A 25120-nucleotide genomic window follows, 5' to 3' on the forward strand; every position below is an offset into this window, starting at 1 on the left:
CCCAACGTCCTATGAGTGCACTTGTAATAAGCCCAAGCTTGAGGGCTACCCTTACAGTCATGTGCTCCGGGCGGCTGCTGATAAAAAAAATCAGTGTCGAGCCATACATATCGCCGTACTTCAACATGTACAATCTGTACAACACTTGGAACGGTGAGTTCTGGGCTTGGGGCATTGATATGAACTACAAAATGTTATGGCCAGATGGGTCGAAATGGGTTCCGGACGCCGACTTGATGAGAACCGCAAAGGAACGACGTCAGTCTAGGCGTCATCGCAATGACATGGACCATAGCTAGATGGGAGAACCAAGGCGATGCCGCATTTGCAGGTGTCCTGGACATTCACGCAGAGAATGCCCGTATCGAGCCAACAACACTGCATGATGTTGATATATCTGTACTCGCTATGTCTATTTATATTTGTACTCGTTATGTGTACTTATATTAAATTTAAATTGAATCTCTTTGTATTATTGTACTCATGATGTTAACTTCAGATAATTAATGTAAATTGTATCTCTTTGTATTTTTTAAGTTAATTTTGATTTGCATTTGTATTTGTATCTTCCTCATAATTTATATTTGTATGTTTGTGTGCAGGTTATGGCTGAAGTGCCAGTGCTTTTGCAGGGGCCCCATGACGCCGGCCACCGTTGCCACCTATTTTTGAACCCAAATACTAAGCATGATTATCGGACTTTCAGACTTCGAACCATAAAGAAAACATGGCCAATACACAATTCTTTCCTTGCTCACCATGACGCTTATGGACTACAAGGTTTTGCTAGGCTCACATCATGCGACAACTAATTACGTTCGAACCCATCCCTTTTGACATCCCTCATTGACCGGTGGAGACCTGAAACCCACACCTTTCACTTTCGTTGTGGGGAGCTTGCACCTACACTGAAAGATGTTTCTATGATCACTGCTCTACCAATTAGAGGTGAGTCGTTAGTCTCTCCACGAGTGTCTCCATCTTGGACATTAGATATAGCAGCTCGTCTTGGGATGGCAATGCCAGAATCACAACGTTCTAGTGGCCCTCGGGGCATCCCACTCGCCTGGCTTCGTGATAGCTTTCGTATTTTATCTAGCTTCGCCGATGATGAGACGAGAAAAAGACACTGTTTGCGTATTTGTTGTGGCTCCTCGGGACTCCGTTTCCAAATTCACACGGGGACGTAATTCTCCCTGGTCTCATCTACATTGCAGAGAATATGGTAGATGAACCTTTACCCGAGCAGCCAAAATACAACTTCGGTTCTGCCATGCTATGTCATACATATAGAGGCTTGTGTGATGCCACACAAAAAAATTCTTTCGCACAAAAAGCTCCGTTACTTTGTGTCGCCTACGAGTTTCTACAGTTGTGGTCCTGCGAATACCTCCCTGTAGGACGACCTCATATACTAAATCCTGTACACCCATACGACTTTAGCGAGGGCAGCAGTGCAACTATGGCCACCAGGTGGACAAAGGCACGGAAACGTTGGTCTCCAGATATTACGAAAAATTGTTACCCTATGTACCACCAGCAGTTTGAGATACTTGATGAGGCAGAAGTCACATGGAACTCGTGGACTCAGGACCAGATACAAATGGTCTTTGATATTCGACCCATCACAACAGGCATGTTGAGCGATAGTACATTCTGGCTGACTCGCTGCAACTTATTGTTCCTGTGGTATGTTGAGCCTTACAACCCAGAGCATGTAATGAGACAGTTCGGTCTCTATCAAGAGATTCCACGACCTTTTCCAAGACATATTGATGAGGAAACTCATAAGTAAGATGTGACATCCATAAATAGTTAGTGTCTTTTTTAATTTACTAAACTCACACTTTGTTACATAATTTGCAGGCTAACCAATATGGGCAGGGGTTGGAGTTTATACGATTGGAGGGAACACAACATTCAATGGGTACACAAGTGGGAAAATGAAGCGCTAGCTGATATAGTGCATCAACTTAGGTACATTTTATTTACATTATTTTATTACGATGACCATACGATGCGTGAAGATGCTTTGCTTTCATCACAACGGTTTATGTAATTAATTAATTTTGCAGACCGTACGATGGAAGTACAGATCAAGCGTACAAGCAGTGGTACTGCGTCAACACACGTACTAGCCTGGCCAGTTAGCCAGCTACTATACCAACACATCTCACACAGGAGGAGCAGGCGGAGAGACATATTGAGCTGCATGCAGCTTACTATCATGACCAGATGGTAATCACTTGTAACTTTTTTAGGTCCATCATTTCAACCAAATAACATCCAAATATTGTTCAGCTTGAAAGTTGCAACGAAGTAGGGCAGATGGCTGCGGAAAGCATGCCGGCTCGGGGCCCAGCTCGCAAGTCATTCCAGAAATGTTTTCAAGAATACATGGCAACAAAGTTCAGATGCGGTAGAGGCGACAATGTTGTCACTGGAGCGTACAACATGCCGGTAGCGAGGTCAGCCAGACCGAGTGCGGCGCCGTCGTCCAGACCGAGCGAGGCGCGTACGAGCCATGGGCAGTGGGGCGAGGGTCCGAGTATTAGAACGACATTGCCATGACATGACTCATCTCTGCCACTGCATCGCTCTTCTTCGGTGCAGCTTCATCAGGGGCAGACATCTCAGGACCATGGCACGGGCTTGGATTCGATGCCCGAGCAGACTCTTTCCCCTAACCCATATGCGTACACAGGATATGACGCATACACCCAAGGTGAGGGATCTCAGTCATATCTCTCCACGCGAGGGATCTCCATGCCCGAGGAGACTCGTGTACCAGATTTAAACAAGTACCACGTACAATGGCCAGACAGTACAGGCAAGGGATCTGATCAGGTAGTCATGTTTACATTTTAATGCATTTACAATCATATCATATATTATCCTCTAACAGTTTGTTTACAATGTTTCTATGTGCAGGACATACCTGATGTTAATTGGGACGATGAGGACACCGAACGTGGCCTCAACACAGGCATCCGGGGAGCATCACATGATCATGGCGACATGGTTACATCATTAGTTACAGAGTTCTTCGGAGGGGACGTTATTGGCCCATCTTTTATCCCCGCGGAGTCACAACCATACGCCTACAATTACGCTTCTGGTTCGCAACAAGGATTCCCGATTCCACCACCTACGCAGGAGTCGCAGACACATGAAGCCGAAGTGGAGTATGGCCGTGGTCTTCGTGTAACTCGGCCACCTAATTGCTTGTCGCTTTCGGTCGTAAGGAAAGGCCAGGTGGCCGTCGTCGACTAGGGTGATTCATCTATCCACGTGTGCGACCCATTCTATCTACATATGTCAGTATCAGACTTTCCGATTTAAACATATATGTATGCTGAATTAAAAATGCACCAGTCAGAAACAATTTTTCCCACCTATATCTCCCGCCATACTATCCCGCTTCACTCTTCGGCTTAAGTTAGGCCGAAATGATTTTTTTTAATTTTGGCTGATGAATACTGTGCAACCATTGCCCATCTTAGACATTGAAAAAATATATTTTCGCGCAACCCTTTCCCCTCAATATTTTCCCGCCAACTCTTTCGCTCCATATGTTCCCGCCACCCGTTTCCCGCCAACCCCTTCCCGCCATATATTCCCGCAACCCTTTCCCGCCATACCGCAATCGTTCTTTCCCGCCATTTTCTCCTCTCTACCTATAAAACCCCCTTCAGATGGAGGTGGATAAGCATTCGAGTGTAGTGTAGTCGAGATGTCCCATTATCCTTTCGATCGTAGTTTTCACCCTGAGATGAGCAGGACTCTTCTGAGGCTAGCTACCGATTTCAGGATGGACAATAGGATAGTTCCATGGGACAAACTCAGCGGTAGAGACACCATAATGAATGAGTTGGCTCACGAATTACGTAGGTCTGGGTGCCCTGAAAGGACCTATGAGGAGGTACGTAAAGAACTTCTTAGGTTGCATGCAAGGTGGAAGAAGGTAGTGGAGCCGAAGAGTGAAACTTTCAGAAGGACTGCAGCAAAGCATCCATTTTTATGGACCGACGACAGCGAGGACGAAGATGATATCTTCATGCCGCCGCTTCCGGGTTCTGCATCGTCAAAGGGCAAGAGTTCTGCATCGTCCAAGGGCAAGAGTACTGCATCCTCGAAGGGCAAGAGTTCTGCATCATCCAAGGGTAAGAGTTCTGCATCCTCGAAGGGCAAGAGTTCTGCATCGACGGAGGATGACGATGATGCCTTCATGTAGTTTTTAAGTTGTATTCCAGTTCTACCGTTTAATTCAGATGTACTTGCATTATTAGTTTGTACTCTCTTATTGTATGAGATTATGTTCTATCTTAATTTCATTTTGTAGTTGTTGCAGGATGTTCGATAATTAGTGGAGGGGAAGAAAATGCCACTAATTTATTCTAAAACTATATATTTTTTCATTACGACACGGTCCAACTGAAAATAAGATACATCGTACTATTGAAATAAAGCTACATTTAGCTACTGAAATAAAGCTACATTAAACTGCAGAAATTAAGATACAAACCATTGTGAAATTTAAAATACTACCACACGAATCTACTGAGTCCAGCGTGGATATTTTCCTTTTCCATCGCCAGCTTCTTCTGCTGCCTTGGCCTCACGAGCCCTTTCTTTCTTTCTCTGTCTCTCCGTCACCTCCTTCACCTTGCAAAGATCGCCACACCAACAACGCAGGACTGCCACCCCCGGAGGCAAACTTGCATTCTTCATTTTCGTTGGCCTAATGCTTTGATCCGAGCAAGACAAACTCATACCGACTGAAAGAATGTGTTACACACTTTGCGCAATGGCGATTTCGAGGTTGGCTGGACGAAGCCTCGGTGTCTCCTTTTATAGGCTCAGACAACAAATGATGGCGAGAAAATAAGCGCGAACAGGCAAAATTAGGCGGGAAATTTTAGGATCCCTGTAGTGTCGGCACAACAGGTTCCCGCAGCATGGGATTCTCGCAGCGAGCGACTGATTACCGCAGTGCCGTCGCATCCGCTCAAGCAATAGCCAGAGTGATTCTCACAGTGCCGTCGCATCAGCTGAGGCAAAAGTAGCAAAAGCAGGACTGATTCCCGGGCAAAAGAACCAAAAGCAGGGCATCATCGTCCATATTCCCGCGCGAGGGAGTCGCCGCCGTCAGCGTCGGAATCAGGGTCATCTCCGTTGCGTCTACCAGAGATGCCGCCTGCCGCAGTGGCAGCATGGCCCACCGGCTGGGCCCGCGAACAGCAGGGCTTGTCGGCCAGGAGCGGCAGCCACAGCGCTGGCCGCCTCGCCCGGTGGCGGCATGGCCCACTGCGCCTGGCCCATTCCGTCCCGGCTGCTGGCACTGTAAAAAAATTGTTATACACCGCGCGGCCGCCTCCTGCTGTGGCGGCAGGGCTCGCCACCTCCTGACGTGGCGGCAGGTGCCACGTGTCACCTGCCGCGCCTGCCGCCACGGCCGAGGGGGTCCTTTTTGGCAAATTCATCTGCAGGTGGTCCTTTTTGGCAATTCGTTCGCGCAGGTGGTCTCTTTCGACAAAAAATCAGCTGCCCAAGACCCTCAAGCCTTTCCTTGTTCACATGGGGTGTTTTATACCCATTGCCCCTTGCATGGTTCAGGATCTCAATCATGCACGCCTGCAGAGTTAGGAAAATTATGTTGAGCTTGTAAACCTGATAGCCTTCAAATTCCTCCAAAGCACTTAACTGAATTTTTATGCACATAGGTGCATATTAATTCAGCAAAGTGGTTTAAAAAACACTTAACTGAATTTTTATGCACATAGATGCATATTAACTCAGCAAAGTGGTTTAAAAAGCACTTAACTGATTTTTTATGCACATAGGTGCATATTAATTCGGTAAAGTGCTTTAAAAGCCCATTTCTGAATTTTTATGCACATAGGTGCATATAAATTCAGAAATGTGCTTAAAGCACTTGGAATTTTTATGCACATAGGTGCATATAAATTCAGTAATTGTGTAACTTAAGTTGATTTAAAATTTTACTCCATCTGTTGTATTTGTTGTATCGACTAGTATTTTTTTGTACTGCAGAAACCCAACTTCCTTACAAGTCTTAATTTGGAGTACAAGAGTTGCCTTGCTGTCCTTAACTAAAAAGCAAAACCAGCCCTAGTAGTATTATGCTGCACCTCTTTTTGCACAGTTGCTACTCATGGAATTCTAGTAGTGCAAGCCATGCCACTATAAATCTCTCTTTTGAGTGTTGCATTGTGTCAGCAATTACACATGTACAGTAAAATCTTGCACAGGTACAGTAAAATCTTGCATTGTGTCAGATGCCACTAGAAAACTCACTTTGTCTGTTCTTTTTGACACATTGGTCGTTCATACATATTCTGACAGAAACTATAGAAGTACATATCAGCACTACTCCTTTGGCATTTATCTGTATTCTTTGGAGTACTCCCACCTAGGAGTACTCAACATGTTTATCTCCCACCTAGGAGTACTCAGCAAAGCACCTAACTAAATTTGTTGCTTAAATTTTTTGCAAAGCACCTCACTGACCATATAAATTCAGCAGAGCACCTTACTGAACATATAAGTTTGACAATACCGTGTCAGTTGCCTTAAAAATGTGTAACTGTGTCAGTTGTTTTAAAAATGGAGTAAATCAACCATTTTTATACTGACCATACATTGCCTGTTGTGAACATTTTTAAACTGCCCATATATATCAAGTTAACAGTAAATCAAGAAATGTCAAGTTAACAGTAAATCAAGTTAAATGGAAAGCAAGTCACTGTGACAACAATACTGTTACTGAAAATGGAGCAACGCACCTACTCTTAATTTGTCAATTGATCTTGTTGTTGTTGCAGTTCACACAATTGACCTTTGCTGTTGTTGCTATTCCTGTGATTGATTTTCTGCTGTGGAACATTCAGAGTAACCGTTTGCTCGAGTGTGATCTTCAGAATCCGACCACAATTTACTTGATGAACCAGACAAGAGGAACAACAACAGAGGATAAAGTTGAAGAACCAAGTACTTCAATCAGCAGACCACTCCAATCAAACTGAAGTACTCCCTCTGTAAACTAATATAAGAGCGTTTAGATTACTAAAATAGTGACCTAAACGCTTTTATATTAGTTTACGGAGGGAGTACTAAGTATCTGTTCCTCCAATCACCCCAAACCAAGGTATCGAGCAGTAGAACCTGCAACAGTTACTCTCTTTTTGCACTTATGAGGGACGTGAAAACTTCAGTTTAAAATCACTTCAATCTTGTGGGATTTTCACACAAAAATTCAGGTCTCGAACCAGGCGAAAGGGACACTACAGGCAACAAGTGACGAGCACCATGTGCCGACAGGAGCAGCGGCGGACTTCGGGCTCAAGGCGAACAACAGAGGACCAGAGCCAAAATCAAGCAGCGGAGTAGCAGAGGATTGGAGCTGTGGATCAACTCGAGAGGAGCAGGGGAGCAGCAGAGGATTGGAGCTGTGGATCAATTTGAGAAGGACACTGGAGCTGTGGCGGACGGCGTAGGAGCGGCTGACCTCGGGCTCTCAATTGGAGCGAAGGAAGGCGGCCGGCGGATAGTTCGGTACTTTTTCCCGTTTTCACCTGGTCGGAGAAAATTCCGAGCGACAAATATATCGGAAGAGGGAGTAGTATGTTCCTCGTGCAACCGCCGCCTTATCTTCTTCCTCCACTTCGATCTCCTTTCTTTCTCGATCTAGCTCCCACTCAACCCATGACCAACATCTCCCCTGTCACTACCGAGCAAGATCGAGAGGGGAGCCGCACGGCGTTGCGCCGCCTTTGGCCCCGCCTTCTCTGCGCCGCACCGAATCTACTCATCGCGGTAGCCTGCTGGTCGAGCGCACATTTTGGGCACCACCTCCACCCCGTCTCTTCTGACTTGCGCCGCCCGTCGCGACCAGCCTAGGATCCGCGTCGCATCATCTCCACGGATGCCTCCCCGGCGCTGCAGTGCCTTCATGCCTCTAAGCGGGCTTGGCAGCAGCGCTTGTGGCGGAAGAGGGCACCGGCGGCTGCGAGGAGGATTGAACAAGAGAAACCGGAGATCTGGGAGCGATGGCATGACGGTTGACCTTACCTGCTACCTCTTGTGCCAATCTCCCCCTACCAGCGCCGCCCGGTCGAATCCTCCACTTCTCGTCCCCTATTTCTCCCTTTAATTGACTCATCTCTCATGTTAATGTGTTTAGTATGTGATCTGATGCACTCAAAGATTCTATGTGTTTTCATGAAAGAATTCGTCATTTGTTTTCATTCTTGAATTGTGTTGTTTTCTGTCATTTGGAGAACCCATGGAAATTAACTTCCACATGAATCTAATTCTGCCATGTTCTCTCAACCGTTGCCTGATGGCCATCTTATGTTTGGTGGCTTGGAGGAGTAGGCTTAGTTTTCTTAATCAGTTTTGGATTTCTCAAATTTTGGTGTGTGCATTTGGGCTTATGGAGTTAGCCATTTTGGTTGGTCTATTTTGATTACTGCAGGACTGGTTGTTCTAGAGTTGGAGCGGAGGGGTTGAGCAACTACTGAGCTTATTGTAATCACAGCTGAGTGATAAGATTCTAGAATTGGCTCTCCTTTAGTCTGTAGTAGTTTTGTACTTCAAAGAAACATGGACGGCTTACTATGATAGGCAATACTAATAATATTTGTACAAAATATTGTACAACTCTGGTCATGCTTTTCTAAAATGTTTATATCTAACTTTACATTATAATCAGGTTAAAAAGAATTTTATGTACAAGCTAGAATTCTATCCATGTCATCCCTAATATTCTGTTGTCTCTTCCGGCTCAAATGCTTGGCATCCAAAAGAGTAATATAGCCACAATACTGCACACCCGTGGATCCTTCTCTGTATCTAAATATAAGCACTGCCATCCAGTTAAGAACAGTGTTATTCTCCTTCTTAAATGGAAATAAATAAATGGCACCTTCTAACGGTTGTGTTAAAGATTTTGTTCTCTGCCCTTCTAAATTAGTTGTTGAATTCTCTACCTAATTGTTATGCATCCCTGCATATGATATTTAGGATTGGACTGGCAAGCGGACGCAAGAAGATCCTCTCTGTGTTTACATTCTTATATCTATATTTTCTATGCGGCCAGTCTACTATTTCTTATGCGAATAAATTCTGTCAAACATACTATTAAAGCTTCTTAATTGGGTGCTAAAACTTCGCAAATGCTTGGTACTAAATTTTCTGGAACTGAAACTGCATAACAGTTTAGATATGGTTTCCCTCTTGCCTTTTCATTTGCCAATGAGTTGCAAGAGTCAACTTGGCTCCTACTTTCTGTCTTTGGATCACTTACTTCTAATTGTTTAGAAAAAGAAACTTGCATGTTGGATCTGAATGGAAATAAGTTTTTAAATATACACCGCAATTAAGCGGCAGACTAATTAGTCTGTGAGATACAATTTCTTTTTTGAAATTTTGTGAGATACTCCCTCCATCCGGGAAAAGTTGTCCCCAGCTCAGTTCATTTCTAATTTTGCAAAAAAAACCTTCTGATTTTAAATCTCGTGCTAATCCCCCCTCACCTCTGCTTCTTCCTCCTTCGACCACGGCTGGACCAAGCGGCCGTCGGCAGCCGCCGTAGAAACAGCGGGCGCCCACCTGTGCCGCCACCCACCTGCGCCGCCACCCACCTGCTCCCCTGCCCCGCCGGCCACCTGCGCCGCCGCCCACCTGTGCCGCCGCCCACCAGCGTCGCTGCCCCGCCGCCCACCTGCGGCTGCTCCTCCAAGGCGACCACTTCGACGGGCGCCTCCTCCTCATCGCCCTCCTCGCATCCCTGACTAGTTCCTCGCACTCGCGGCAACCCCAGCCGCCGCTGCCAACCCCGGCCGTGCTGCTCCTTCTCTGCTCGTGCGCCCGTGCGGCTGCTTCTCCCCTGCCGCCGGAGGAGCTCTGCCCGTGCTGCCGCTGCTGCTGCTCCTCTTCCCGTGCTGCTGATGTTCCTCTTCCTCTGATCCAAGTGACTGTGCTGTGCTGCTGCTGATCAGAACAATTTTGCTTCTCTGCACTCTGAAAGAAGGTACTCCGTCAGAGTACTGTTCCTGAAAATTAGTGAGGTTGATTTACTGTTAACTGAATCATGACAATGCCAATCATGGAGTAAATTCAGTTGTTAACTTAAAATTCATGGAGTACATTAATTTTAATACAAAAACTGCTGCTGATCATTGTCAAAAAAAATTCATGGATTGCTGTTAACTGAAATTTAGTGAAAGAAACTGCTGCTGATCATTGTCAAAAAAAAATCATGGATTGCTGTTAACTGAAATTTAGTGAAAGAAACTGCTGCTGATCATTGTCAAAAAAAAAATCATGGATTGCTGTTAACTGAAATTTAGTGAAAGAAACTGCTGCTGATCATTGTCAAAAAAAAATCATGGATTGCTGTTAACTGAAATTTAGTGAAAGAAACTGCTGCTGATCATGGATTACTGTTAATTAAAAATAGAGCATCTAGCTTGTCTTATCATGGTGACGAGAACTGCTGCTGATCAGTGATTGTTTATTTTTAGTAGATAAAGTTTATCTTCAGTAAACAATGCCCAACTTTCTTCTCGGTACATCAAGTTTGTTTTCAGTAAATGTAGAGCTATTGCTAAAGGAACAACCATTAGAAAGAAGAAATGTAGAGCTATTTTCAGTAAATGATCTGTTTTGTTACTAGGAGTAGTCCTTATCAGAATAATTGTGAGCAAAAATGGGAGTAGTGCTCTAGATGGACCAGCACCACTATCCTACAGTTTAGTCTATTCAGTCAATATCCAGTGGAGTAGCAACCAACAGAAGATCATGTCACACAAATTCAAGTTTGTACATGTACAGTGGAGTAAACAGTAGATGCACAAAATTTAAGTTGCTGTACAGTGAAGTTTAAGTGAACAATCTTAGTTACATTTTGATTTTTGCGGGCAATTCGATGGATGGCTCGCTCACCTATTTGGACCACAGGGAACAACTTCTATCTATACATGGTCATGCAACAGAACAACTGAGAGAGGGAGCTGAAATCAGTGCAAGAGCAGCATAGGTGAGTGCAAGAGTAACGAAGTCAGGACATGGTGATATACTCCCAGTCTCTAGATAAATACAGTAACAAAGTCAAGAATATATTGAGCCATCAGTCAGTCTATGTAAATGCATATTCCAGCATGGTCATATAGCAGCACCACTTTATATAGCAGCAGAACTTAAATGATTCCTAGATGCACTAGTAATCATTTTGTTTAAAACTTAACAAGGTTCAGTAACAATTGAAACAACAGCTTCTGAAAACGGAGAGACAAGATGTAGGGTTTTTAGCTGCTGCCGGAACACAAAGTCTACAAATGCTGAAGTTGTCAGTATAAATCATTCAGAGTAGATGATGCAAGCAATCAACATTCAGTTTTGACCAAAACCGAGATGTAAAAGATGTTACTCCACACATTCAGTGTCATACAATTACAGAGCTGTTACTCCAACACACATAGCAGCACCGCATGCCTACTCCAGTGCAAATTTGGGAAAATGGCATTTGTGACTACTCCAGTGCTACAATCAGATTACTTTTTTCAGTGGAGAACACAACAGACATCACACCAAAGACTATTTTTTCAGTAAACACAACAGACATCAACACTAACACTGTAATGGAATGGGGGAAACAGTAGTGTTAGACCGTGGACTCGGTCTCCTCCACCTTCCCACGATCGAGCACACGATCGGCTCCACGACTCCTGTCTCGTTGCGCTGGCAACCTATATGTACCCCCACCCTTTGTACTTGAGACTCAACGAAAGCATCGTATCAAATTTCAAGTAGAACTGAACTGACCACATGCAGGAGGGGATGGAGCTGCGCGGGGGAGCGGTGGAGATGGGCACTGTGCTGACCATCGGTGGGACAGCGGCGCCAGCAATGTGAATTGGTCGACGGCGTAACCTTTAGTTAACAACAACTACTGTCAAAAATAATTCAGTGAATACAGTAATCTTCTTCTACTCTTACTACTCCTGTCAATATTGGCATTGGGGGCATAACCTTTAGTCAACAACAACTACTCCCAACTCTGAATTTTGACAGTAAGAATAAGAATGAAAATTCAGTGAGTAATTTAGATTACAGAATAAGAATAAGAACAAGGGCTTGAGGATGTTCCTCTGAATTTTGCTGTGTCGTGTTTCTTTAAGGAATGGCCATGCAGCAGAAGAACTGAGAGAGGGAGTATATGACTTCTCTCAATAAAATTCAATTAAATTATGGAGCTGAATCTGACCTCCAGCTCTACAAACTGAAAATTATGGAGCTGAAAATTATAGAGGCTGTCTCATACAGTAAAATTCAGTGAAATTTTACAAACTGAAAATTATGGAACTGGTTCTGATTTCCAATTCAGACTCGAGACACCACAGGCACCAAAATTGAGCAGGGAGCAGCGAGACCATTAAATTTAGCTAGACAAGATTTCATAGGAGAGAGCCTGTAGGGGTGTGCTCTGCACGTACCCTATGAAGAGGAGAGAGCCGCCTTCATATCCGCCGGAAAAGGAAAGGTGAGATTTTGCTCTTCCCAATTTGAAATTTTGCCGGTGGCTCCAACACCTACATCGAGGCGCTGGTGGAGGCCGACGGCGCCTTCCGCGCCGCCCACGACTGCCTCTTCCTCAGGCTGTACGCCGCGCCGGGGATGCTGGAGTGGTACACATTCGGCCTCGTCGCGGGCAGTGATAGGGAAAGGTGAGTATTTTAGGGAACAAATCGACGGGCAGGGATGGAGGGAGCGGTGGAGCTGCGGGTCACGCTGGCGCGGCGTGGTGGAGCTGCGGGTCGCGGCGGAGGGGCGTGGTGGAGCTGCGGGTCGCGGCGGCGCGGCGTGGTGGAGCTGCGCGGTGTCGCGGGGGAGCGGTGGAGCTGCACGAGCGGAGCTGTCGAAGGGGATGATGGACTGCGGGTTCGGTCGGAGTTGCTTCGAGGGGTTTTTTGCAAAAACTTCATGGGGACAACTTTTCCCGGACGGAGGGAATACATTTTAACTTGCAGTGCTTCTTTATTTTTCTCACCTTCATTATTTGATGAAAAATTATGTTATTTTATTTTTGCCGGGCCATACATTAAGCTATATACTCCCTCTGTAAACTAATATAAGAGCGTTTACATCACTATTTTAGTAATCCAAATGCTCTTATATTAGATTATGAAGGGAGTAAATGTTTAGTTTCTTATTTTTGTTATTCCTTATGGGTGGTACAAATGGCAAAGTGGCGGCCTTTCTTTTACATGGGTTTCTAATACGACCAGTTCAGCAACGACTCAACTGGCATTTTGATGTTTGTGGCTATAATTTCCGAAATTAAAGTTTACAAACAAATATATTTCTACTGCATTTGTCAACAGGTTTGGGGAAGATGTGCGTGCAATGGTACTTATAGTTATTTCTACTTAAAGACCAATGCGGTCTCTTCCATGCACTTAGTCACTTTTTGTTTCCAATATATAAATCAAGTTTATAAACGAGTAACGATCAGGTTCGTGGAAAAGGTGTGTAGAATCCTCGCCTACAGCTTTGCCTGCTTAAGCAAATCTATATCAGATTTCCTTATGCCCAGTTTTCTTCTTATGTCCAGTATCTGGCTTCAGTGTACAACCATGAGCCTTTTCTTCTTATGCACAAAAGGAAAAAAATCATTGAAGATTTTACCATGAAAAAAATTGAGAGCTATGTATTCTTGCGCACTCATAGATCATATTTTCATCTGTTGTTTAATACTCCCTCCATTCCATAATGTAGTGCGTCCACGCTTTTCGTGATTTAACTTTGACCATACATTTAACCAACATGGGCGACTGCAGCAGGAGCATCACAGATACCTTTGAATTTGTATTAGGAAGAAGTTTTCAAAGGATAAGTCTTCAGTAAAATGATTTATGTATTATTGGTCTAATTTATGGTCAAGGTTAAATCTCGAAAAGCGTGAGCGCACTACATTATGGAATGGAGGGAGTACCTTATTTTGACACCCCCACCCAAGCCATCAGCACATGATCCAGGATTGTGATCGTATGATTGTAATTTTCACGTCTATGGCGGGGGATGCAGGTTCAATAGAGTTCTATTTCCAATGGTTATGAGCATATCCTAATTAATCAGATATATCTTTTGGCTGCATCAGATTGGAGCTTTGGTTTTGTAATCCACCTTCCTTCCATTATGAAGGCATAATATTTTCTTATCACGTCATACTGCACTACAAATGGTTAAAACCCGCTGCCGGTTAGAGAAACAAAAATAATGGTGCAAATTTCAGATAGGCATAGTTCTTCATCACTGTGCATTTTACTGGTCTAAGAGTTGGAGCAAAATTTAATGGCCTTGGTTTGGCTCGAATGCATACTTCTTTTGGCAAATGTCAAGTAGCAGTGTCTGTTCTCTAGCTATGCTGCACTATCTAAGACTTCTCTATCTGGCTAGACTTCTCTTTTCTTCTCAGGAAGTGAACTCAGGCTAGAGGCTTCGTTGGTGGTTGCACTCTTCGGAGCGTCTTCATGCACTTCATAGATGTGAAGAAGAATTTCAAAAGTTATAATATCCTCATAGGAACACAACTGTATGAAATAAACAGTTGGTTCACACTTCTTGAAACAGGGTAACTTCGGAATATGCAGATTGATCTTACATATTTAGAGATTACCATACTTTCAAGCAAGTTATATACGCTCGAGTAGTTGCTTATTTCGACCAAAGTAAAACTTATGATTATTTTATCATTCATGGTTCTGTCAAGTCTGTATCATTTATCTTGAACAAACTGAAGGAGCAAATTCTCATGGACAAAATCAGGGTAAATCCATTAACAGAACTACTACAAATAACGTAAGCAAATTACAAATACAGATGCCTGTGAGATGATAGGGAGGTGGAAATTGTGCTTGTGAAAGAGACTAAATGATGCCTCAGTCAATGAACCGTATGATGTTTTGAACATTATGAAGTTGGGGCTTTAAAATCCTTCAAATTTCTGAATAGCTTGTTTTTTAACTGGTAGCTTGTTACATTTTCATTTTTGATCTGTTATTTAGGGATGTTTGTTTTCTTTGCTACCTGGTCTCTTTTACTCATGTAGAGGTACTCCCTTAGATCTCATAGGTTTTCATGTTTTGTTAAGCTTGGATATGAATTGCAACAGGCCTCCTTTTCTGATGCTTGTGTTGTGGTCCTTTTTGTTTTATCAAGTGGGAACTTACAAGCATTTTAAACCTCAGTACAAGTAGAGTGATTCATGTAAAACAAATTGTTTTGTCTATCCGGATGGTTTGGGGGAGAAGCACGTCTGTTGTTGGTATTTTAATGAATGCGTGGTAATTCTCGCGTTAGATTCTACTCCCTCCGTTCTTAAATATAAATCCTTTTAAAGATTTTAATATGGACTGCATATGGACATATTTTAGAGTGTAGATTCACTCATTTTGCTCCGTAGGTAGTTGTTCATATTGAAATCTGTAAAAAGACTTGTATTTAGAAACGAAGGGAGGGAGTAGTATACTGTTATGCTGCATGGGCCATGACCATCCGGTTTGTCGGTACACACATGTTTTTTTCATCAATACAGCCCGGTGTACAAGGCAGGCTTTCCGAATCCTTCCAACTCTGCTACGTATTATATACATGGATCAAGGAAAGCCTGACTCTCGGGACGTGGCACCGTGCGGCGGCAGCAGCGAGCCCGAGCCCGAGCCCGCGTTGGAGATCCCTGCAGGTCGCCTATGGTGGAGGTGTTTCTGTGCACGCACGACAGGCTCGATCTGGCGGTGAGGATGGCATGTCATTTCCTACCGCTGGTCAGTAATGGTTGCGGTTGGTCCTCTCCTTGTCGACGCGCGCTTTGCGCACCGCCGCCTGGATCTGCCGCTCGTGCTCCTTGAGCATCTCGTCCATGTTCCCTCCCGGCGGCACCAGCGGGCCGGAGTAGTTCATCCTCCGGTTCCGCCCTCCGTAACCCTGATGAATCACAAACACACCATCAGCGCGTGTCAAAGAATGCGTCGCGCTGCAGCAGCAGCAGCAAAATTAGACAGATACTCACAGGCACAGCTGAAGGGGCGTCCCTCGTGGGCATGGCGGTGTCTTTGTTGGCAGGGACGGGCCTGTCAAGCGCATTGGCGGGCTCGGCGACGTCGAGGCGGTTGTACTTGGAGTTGGTGTTCCTGGCCGCCGACGAGCTCGGGTGCAGGTCGGTGCCCCGGGACGTGGCGTAGGACCTCTGCGACGTCAGGTGCGCGGCGTGGTTCGACACCCTGACGGAGCTGGTCGTTCGCTGGACCCCGCGGCCGCGCTGGTCGTCTTTCCTGTACCACGTCGACCCGAACTGCCCGGCGTTCTGCATCGTCGACAGCTGCCCGGCGACTGCCCGCGGCTCCATGCGGAATCCCGACACGCTGTCCTCCAGCGTGCTGTAGTGGTGGCTGCTGCTCTTCGGGTTGTTACGCACCCGCCTCCTCTGCAAACATAAATAAATTATTATTATGTTATTACTGTATTATGTAGTGTGTGTGTATGTATGTATGTATGGACATTGAGTTCGTGCCTGATGTGGTAAAGTGGTCATATTGAGGCCAGATTTACAACCTAGAGATTGAGTTTGAGGATGAGAGCCTGTTCGCCGAGGCAACTACCGTGACTGAGGTTGATATGCACGAGGGTGATGACGGCGCGGGAGCTAAGGAGAATCCGGTCGCTGATCCTGGACGAGAGTTGTCCAAGGGACTGGGGTCTGTTGCTCAGACGACCGGGGACGGGACGGCTCCACCCTCCTCGGTGCCTTTGACCACTCTGAGGTTTGGGTCTCTCGAGCCTGCTTCTGCACCTCCGAGACTGTGGAGTGAGCGGGTGGAGTCTTTTGAGGCTTTTGAGCACACGTTACCCACTTTGGATTTTGAGGATGCTTCGTGTCTCGTCCTTGGGACTTCGCCGACCTCAGTCAGGGGAGAGGAGGAGGAGGCTCCTACCCATGTTGTTGTTCCTTCTCAGACTGAGGGTCCGGCCGTGGAGGTTTTTCATTCGGGAGGGGGTCTGGGGATGGTGTTCTCGGCTCCCTCTTCTTCTGTTGCGAGGACGGAGCTGCAGGTGGTGGTTCCGAGTTCTGAAGGGGGCTCGGGGCAGGTGACCTCGGCGCCCTCTTCTCCTTTCGCGCCGGACGAGGTATCCGCGATGGAGGCTTTATCTTCGGGAGGGGGTCCGGGGCAGGTGGCCTCGGCACCCTCTTCTCCTTTCGCTAGGACGGACCTGCAGGCGGCAGGTCCGGTCCATGGAGGGGGCTCGGGGCAGGTGGTCTCGGGGCCCTCTTCTCCCTCGGTGTCTAGGGTGGCCGGCCCTCTGTTGGCGCCGGTGAGCACCTCTTGCCGGCGGGCTGGGGTGGATGGGGAGCTTGGGCAGGCGGCCCATGCTACCCCATCAACCGACTCGGTGCCGTTTCCCTGCCGTGGGGACCGGCTGAGTGTTCGGGGTGAGGCAGGAGGTCCCTCCCCGGGCAACTTCACTCGGGAGGAGGTGATAGCGTTTGGCGGGATTCCGGGCCCGGTTTCTGAGGGGCGACGGTTGAGCTGCCGTCTTCAAGACCATCCGGAGGTGGACGATATGCAGCAGCGGTGCGCCATGAGGGTGACCAAGCTTCGTGACGTTGAAGTCACTACTGGTATGTCGATTAATACTTCTAAGTCCATCTTGCATTTTTCGAACGATGAGATTGTTGATAATGCAAACCAATTAGGGATTTCACTAGGTAGTAATGATGGTAAAATTTCAAATTCCGTTAATGATTTACTGGATTTAGAGGCCGAGAGGGCTTTAGATATGATTCGTAACTTAGCAGCCATCAAACCCATGAATGATTCCGATATTGATGCTTTGGGGGTCCGGGTGCTGGATAATTTTTGTGCGAATCTTGCTAATCCCCTCTCTGAACCTGAGGAGGAGGATGAGAGTGTCGAGATTGCTGTAGTAAGACCTCCTGAGCCTGGTTGTGAGGACCGGCTGGAGAGTAAGATCAGTCCTAATCGCAAATGGAAGCGGAAGATCTACCCGACGTCCGCAGTGCGTAGGAGTGCCAGGATCCGTACGGCTAAAAAATTCCATGACGAGATATGGAAGGAATCTTTTGGAATAGCAGAGGTCTCAAGGACTTGGCTAAAAAAAGGTTTCTTGCAGAAGCGTCTATCGAGCATAGATTGGACTTTATTGCTTTATCGGAAACTGGTAGAGATAATTTCTCGCTACAATTTCTCAATACTTTATCGGGTGGTATTGATTTCGACTGGCACTGTCTGCCGCCGCGAGGAAGATCGGGTGGGATCTTACTCGGTGTTAGATGCGAGTCTCTCGAAGTCCGAAGTGTGGTCATGGGAGATTTTGCTGTTAAGTTTAGGGTGCGGTCGAAGGCTGATGGATTTGATTGGGCTCTGGTGGCGGTTTATGGTGCTGCACAGCCAGAATTCAAACCGGATTTCTTGGCTGATCTAGTTAGGGTTTGCGGATCTGAGCAGCTCCCAATCCTGGTAGGGGGGACGTTAACATCATTAGGAGGCGTGTTGAGAAGAATAATGATAACTTTGACGGGAGATGGTCGTTCATGTTTAACACTATCATTGAAAGCTTGGATCTGAGAGAGATTGAGCTTTCGGGTAGGAAGTTCACATGGGCTAACGTAATGCCAAATCCAACGTTTGAAAAGTTGGATCGTGTACTGGCAAGTGTCGAATGGGAACAGAAGTTTCCCTTTGTAACAGTTCAGGCTCTCTCTCGTGGTATTTCTGACCACACGCCTTTATTTCCTGACTCTGGTGAGGCCTCCCACCTGGGCAACAAAAACTTATTCTCGTTCGAGCTTGCTTGGTTTGAAAGAGAAGGCTTCCTTGATCTCGTAGCCAGAGAGTGGGCTAAGGATGCAGGAGGTAGGACTGCGCTTGAGCGCTGGCAGAATAAGATTAGGCACCTGAGAAGTTTCCTACGTGGGTGGGCTAAGCATCTTAGTGGGATTTATAAGGTTGAAAAGGAACGGCTCCTTACCCTTATTCAGTCCTTAGATGTAAAAGCAGAAACCACGGTTCTGTCAGCCGCAGAGCTTCATGCCAAGCTTGACGCAGAGATGAGGCTGAAAGAACTTCTTCGTGAAGAAGAATTAAAGTGGGCTCTGCGGGCCAAGGTACGAAGAGTTGTCTAGGGGGACGCGAACAATCAATTCTTCCACATGATCGCCAATGGCAAACACAGGAAGAAGAGGATCTTTCAGCTTGAACAAGATGAGGGAACGATTATCGGCCAGGAGAACCTAAAGTTATACATTACTGAGTATTACAAGCAGTTGTTTGGACCCCCAGAGGATAACTGTGTGTCTCTGGATGAGTTTAGGGTTGAGGATGTGCCTCAACTTACTGCTGTTGAGAATGATATTTTAGCGCTCCTTTTTCTGAAAAGGAGGTGTTCGAGGCCATTTCGCAGATGAAAAATAATAAGGCTCCCGGCCCGGATGGATTCCCGGCTGAGTTTTATAAGAAGTGCTGGCATATTATTAAAGGGGACCTGTTGCCGATGTTCCATGATTTGTTCTCGGGACAACTTCAGCTTTTTCAGCTAAATTTTGGTACGATAACCCTGCTTCCTAAGAAAACAGAGGCTGTGAGAATCGAGCAATTCAGGCCCATCTGTCTTCTCAATGTTAGTTTCAAAATTTTTACCAAGGTCGGGACGATTAGGCTCACACAGATTGCGCATGCTGTGGTGCAGCCTACTCAAACTGCTTCCATGTCGGACAGGAACATCCTTGAAGGGGTTGTGGTCCTTCATGAAACACTCTATGAGATTCACACGAAAAAACTTGACGGAGTTATTTTCAAGGTGGATTTCGAGAAGGCGTACGATAAAGTCAAATGGCCGTTCCTTCAACAGGCCTTACACATGAAGAGTTTTGATGAAGCTTGGCGACGCCAGGTAGAATCTTTCACGTAAAAAGGGAGTGTTGGAATTAAAGTGAATGACGATATAGGTCATTATTTCCAGACACACAAAGGCCTGAGACAAGGTGATCCCATGTCTCCCATCTTGTTCAACATTGTGGTTGATATGTTGGCGATCCTGATAGGTAGGGCAAAGGAGGCCGGTCAGGTGGGTGGCTTGGTGCCTCATCTAGTTGATGGTGGTGTGTCCATCCTGCAGTACGCTGATGATACAATCTTCTTTATGGAGCACGACTTGGCAAAAGCGAGAAATATGAAGTTGGTGTTATGCTTATTTGAACAATTGACTGGATTGAAGATTAACTTTCATAAAAGCGAGTTGTTCTGCTTTGGTAGAGCCAAGGACGAACAAGAGGCTTATAGGCAATTGTTTGGATGTGAATTGGGGGCTTTACCTTTTACGTACCTAGGTATACCCATTCACCATCGTAAGCTAACAAACAGAGAGTGAAAGTGCATCGAGAATCGGTTTGAAAAGAAACTGAGTTGCTGGAAAGGAAAACTCATGTCTTATGGAGGCCGATTGATTCTTATTAATTCGGTGCTCACGAGTATGCCTATGTTTCTCTTATTCTTTTTTGAAGTCCCAGTTGGGGTTAGGAAAAGGCTGGACTTCTATCGATCCCGATTCTTCTGGCAGAGTGATGAACTTAAGAGAAAATACCGACTCGTCAAATGGGATATCATCTGTCGACCAAAGGACCAGGGGGCCTTGGTATTGAGAATCTTGAAGTCAAGAACAGATGTCTTCTCAGTAAGTGGCTGTATAAGTTGTCAGTTGAGACTGAGGCAACGTGGACGCAGATTCTCCGTAGTAAGTATCTGCAGTCCAAGACTTTGTCCCAGGTGACAGTGAGACCAATTGATTCGCCGTTTTGGAAGGGGCTTATGAGAGTCAAAACTGCCTTCTTTAATCGAACAAAGTTTATTCTCGGTAATGGCAACACCACTCGCTTCTGGGAGGATACGTGGCTTGGTGAAACGCCGTTGGCGCTCCAGTATCCGTCCATGTATCGTATTGTTCAGCGTCGTGATTCTCTTGTTGCAACGATTATGCAGTCCATTCCCCTTAATATTCAGTTTCGGAGGGTGCTTGTGGGCGAACGATGGGAAGCATGGCTTCATTTGGTGAGTAGACTGATGGAGGTTCAGCTAGCTCATCAGCCCGATCAGTTGTGTTGGAAGCTTACTAGGTCTGGAGAGTTCACAGTCAAGTCGATGTATATCGATGTCATTAACTCTAGTATTATTCCTAGTTCCAAACATGTTTGGAAAGTCAAAGTTCCTTTGAAGATTAAAGTGTTTATGTGGTTTGTGCATAAACAAGTAATTTTAACAAAGGATAATTTGGTTAAGCGCAACTGGACAGGATCTACTAGGTGTAGTTTTTGTGATCGGGACGAGACTATCAAGCACCTCTTTTTTTATTGCCCGTTGGCGGGAGTTTTGTGGCGCACTGTGCAAATTGCCTTTAATATTACTCCTCTGAATTTGCTCAGTGCATTATTTGGAACGTGGCTTGTTGGGATAGAGTCCGAAACAGTTAGACACATTCGTGTAGGAGCATGCGCGTTGTTATGGGCAATTTGGAACTGCAGAAATGATTTGGCTTTTAACAGAACAACAACTATTCATTTTTTGCAGGTTTTATTCCGGGCTACCGCGCTGATCCGTATGTGGTCCTTACTCACTTCGACGGAGGCCAGGGAGCGTTTGGTTACTGGATCTGTCCGGTGGGAGATGGTAGCGCGGGATATCTTCAACCGGTTTGGATGGCGGTCATGTAATAGGATAGGCGATTAGTTTACCTATCTTTTGTTTTGCCAGCCGGTTGTGGCTTTTTGGGCCTTTTGTTCTTGGCGTTGTGGCTCTGTATGAGCCTGCCGTTTTTTATTTGTTTCAAGACATTAAGACCTTGTTGAACCTCTTTTATCTATAAATGTGGCCGTATACATCGTTCTGATGCAGAGGCCGGAGAGTCTTTTTTCAAAAAAAATAATAATAATTTGAGTTCCTTTGACGCGCGCGCACGTCGTGAGACATGAGGGATGGGATGAGATGAGAAGAAATGAAATGAAGTACTAGTACGTACCTGGCTGCCTGCTCCAACGGCGTCTACTGGCTTGGGTTCGTCGTTTCTTCCCGGCTTCACGGACAGGGAGCCCTTACCTGCTATGGTTGCCGCCGCGTTTTGCCTTTCAACAACCAAAAAAAAAAAGTCAAAGTCACGTCGTAATTAAGGGCGGGAACCGTGGCGATCAATGCGAGTACCTCATGGCCTCCTTGCCGCGGAGCTTGGCGTCGTACTCTTTGCTTGGCGGGTACTTGGGCAAGCTCGACGGGTCACACGCCAACGGCTTGGTTCTGAAGAACTGATGAGATCCCATTTGCATTGCAGCAATGTGTCTGTCAGTCGCTGCAAAATCAGAGTATATAGCATAAAACTACCGGTTTTCAGGCAAGAGTGGGTTCTGTAGAATTTGGGGTTTTTTTCAAAGAAAAACCAAACCTAATTTGTGATAGGTACTCTATTCATGTAAAAAAGAAAGATAAAATGGTTGGTTCTACGGAGCCTTGCCTGAAAACCGGTACAAGTTGATGCTGCTGTGAGCGCGACGCTGGAAGAGAGAGGCTACTTACTTGGCTCTCGAGTGCCGAAGCTGCGGTGCCCCGGTCGGAGGGTTCGATGGCCAGCAGCGTGTCCACGAGGTCCAGCGCCGTGGGAGGGAAGTCCCTGAAGGTCTCGGCCGTCCGGCGCCTGTAGGGTCGCTGCGGCTTAAAGAGGGTCACGTCCGGCAGCTTCGCCTTGGCCCAGTACTCCTCGGACGGCGACCCGCAGAGTTTGAAGATCTTGTGCAGCTGCTCAATCTGCGCACTCACACAAGTGAGATCGAGTTTCATACTACACCACTAGAGAGTAAGTAGAGACCAAAATCAAATTACTACTAAGACGAGCTTAGCTAGGAACCTCGGTCTGTCCGGGCATGATGGGCTTTCCGGCGAGCAGCTCGGCGAGGATGCAGCCGGTGCTCCACAGGTCGACCGCGACCCCGTACTCGGTGGCTCCGAGCAGGAGCTCCGGCGGGCGGTACCACAGCGTGACGACCCTGCTCGTGAGGTGCTGCGTCTTGGCCGGGTCGAAGAAGGTGGCCAGCCCGAAGTCGGCGATCTTGAGCACGCCGTTGTCGTCGATGAGCAAGTTGGACCCCTTGATGTCCCTGTGGAGTACCCCGCGGCCGTGGCAATGGTGGAGCCCGGCCAGGATCTGCCTCATGAAGCACTTGACCTGCGGCTCGGTGAAGCGGAGGCCTGGGGTGGCGGCGAGGCCGGCGAGGTCGTGCTCCATGTACTCGAAGACGAGGTAGAGGCTGTGGGAGAGGCGTGACGTGACGATGCCCTCCAGCTTGATCACGTTGGGGTGGTCAAGCCGGCGCAGGATGTGGATCTCCCTCGCCATGAACCGCACGCTCTCCGGGTCCATGTTGACGAAGCGCACCCGCTTCAGCGCCACGATCTTGCCGCTCTGCAGGTCGCGCGCCATGTACACGTTGCTGTACGTGCCCTGCCCGATCTTGTCCAACCTCTCGAAGGTGTCGGCACGGCGGGGCAGCCACCCGTGGACCACCTCCCCGGCCACGGAGGTTAGCCAGGACGGCCAGCCGGCGATCACGTGCTCGCCGGAGAACCCCTGGGGCACGCCCTGCGGGATGGGGTCCGCTGCATCATGGTCGCCGGTGTCCACGGTGGGCCGCCGGTGGTGCGTGAGCCCGGCTGTGCTGTACGACTTGTTGAGAGAGGCGACGACGAGCACCGGAGCCTTCTTCTCGGGCGCGGTGGTAGGCTGCGCCTTGGGCTTGACGCTGGACTCGGACCTGCTGATGACGGCGTGCACGACCGGCGCGACGACCGCAGAATCCTCCTTGGCGGTGAGAGTGATGAGCTGCTTCAGGGATTGGCTGGGCGCCTTCTGCAGCCGCAACCTGTCCGGCACCGGCACCGGCACGTGTTCCTCCTCGACAACCTGCTCCTTGGAGCAAAGGCTGCCCATGATTGAGACGCCGTTCCGCCGGCCGGAGCCGGCTCCCCGTTTCTCCCCGACCGCCGGAACGCGCCTCAACAGCCGAGAGGACCGCGCGCGGCGGGGAAGACAGGCACGCGCCCGCAACAACCAGAGGTGTAGCTAGCTAGGCGGGGTACGGTCCTCCAAGAAGCGGTGGTCGTGGGAGCACGAATTTTGTAACGTGCATGCCACCCATCTCTACTACCCAACCCATACTTTTGATTTTCAAATTACAACATGTTTGAAACAGACAATCATATTTATTTTTTATTTTCATCTGGTTGACATGCCGTCCACTATATCAAATACTTCTTCGGTCCCAAAATAAGTGACTCTTATTGCAATACTACGGGGATTGTTAAGGTCGCCAGAGGGGAGGTCTCTGAGACGCAGATCGTGCAGAGGCTTCGGGAGCTTGCCCCTGGGGACTTCCAGTGGGACCTCGTCAGTCTCGCTGATAAGATGTTCAGAGTTGAGTTTCCTTCGGTTGAGGACCTGCAGAGATTGCTGAGTTTTGGGATGTGTAATGTACCGGGAACTGATGGCATCCTTGAGTTCCACGAGTGGAAGCTGGTGGAGCCTCAGGGTACGCCGCTTACTCAGGCGTGGTTGCGTTTCTCCGGGGCCTCATCCAAGCCTTTGCAGGATGCTCGGGTTGTGGCCAGCTTGGGTATTTTGATTGGGAAGCCTGAGCGAGTGGATATGGCGTTCACCAGAGCTCACGGGACTGCTCGGGTTTTGGTTAGTATTCTGAACATTGAGTATGTGCCGGAAGTGGTTAAGTGGGCTTATCGAGGCAGGATCTATGATCTGGTTATTGAGCTTGAGGATGAGAGCCTTTTGGTTGCGGCGGCTCACGGGTCCGATGTGGATATGCACGAGGGTGACGGCAGCGCAGGAGCGATGGAGCCGCCGGTCGAGGATTCTGGACGACAGATGTCCAAGGGCCCGGGGTCCGAGACTGCGATGACCGAGGAGGGAGCGGATCCACCCTCCTCGCTGCCTGTGACGTCACTGAGATTTGGGTCCTTCGAACCCGCTT

At 47.2% G+C, this 25120-nt stretch overlaps 1 protein-coding gene across 7 annotated transcripts; it reads right to left on the reverse strand.

Annotated features, from left to right (window-relative positions):
• Nucleotides 1-6320: 6320 nt before the first annotated feature.
• LOC123144554 (probable serine/threonine-protein kinase At1g54610) lies at nucleotides 6321-24206 on the reverse strand. Of its 7 annotated transcripts, XR_006471682.1 has the most exons (7): nucleotides 22987-24206; nucleotides 22659-22886; nucleotides 22290-22390; nucleotides 22111-22213; nucleotides 11848-11955; nucleotides 10969-11771; nucleotides 10008-10076 (listed from the first exon to the last, which is right to left on the reverse strand). XR_006471682.1 is itself a non-coding variant. In XM_044563762.1 (6 exons), the coding sequence occupies exons 1-6, from the start codon at nucleotides 24064-24066 to the stop codon at nucleotides 9331-9333; spliced, it is 2334 nt and encodes a 777-aa protein (XP_044419697.1). In that variant the 5' UTR covers nucleotides 24067-24206; the 3' UTR covers nucleotides 6321-9330. The 7 variants fall into 7 exon arrangements, 4 of the variants coding, with proteins under 4 accessions (XP_044419697.1, XP_044419699.1, XP_044419700.1 ...); XM_044563762.1 differs by lacking the exon at nucleotides 10969-11771 and having other exon boundaries at nucleotides 6321-10044; XM_044563764.1 differs by lacking the exon at nucleotides 10969-11771 and having other exon boundaries at nucleotides 9543-10076.
• Nucleotides 24207-25120: the final 914 nt, after the last annotated feature.

Source organism: Triticum aestivum, chromosome 6D (assembly GCF_018294505.1).
Source record: "Triticum aestivum cultivar Chinese Spring chromosome 6D, IWGSC CS RefSeq v2.1, whole genome shotgun sequence".
Taxonomy (NCBI): domain Eukaryota; kingdom Viridiplantae; phylum Streptophyta; class Magnoliopsida; order Poales; family Poaceae; genus Triticum; species Triticum aestivum.

Coding starts and splice junctions, on each gene's coding strand:
- LOC123144554 (XM_044563762.1), bottom strand. CDS start 24,066: ATGGGCAGCCTTTGCTCCAAGGAGCAGGTTGTCGAGGAGGAACACGTG. Junction 22,887..22,986: donor TCATGCCCGGACAGACCGAG/GTTCCTAGCTAA, acceptor GTGAGTGCGCAG/ATTGAGCAGCTGCACAAGAT. Junction 10,045..11,847: donor TCCATCCCCTCCTGCATGTG/GTCAGTTCAGTT, acceptor ACCTTCTTTCAG/AGTGCAGAGAAGCAAAATTG.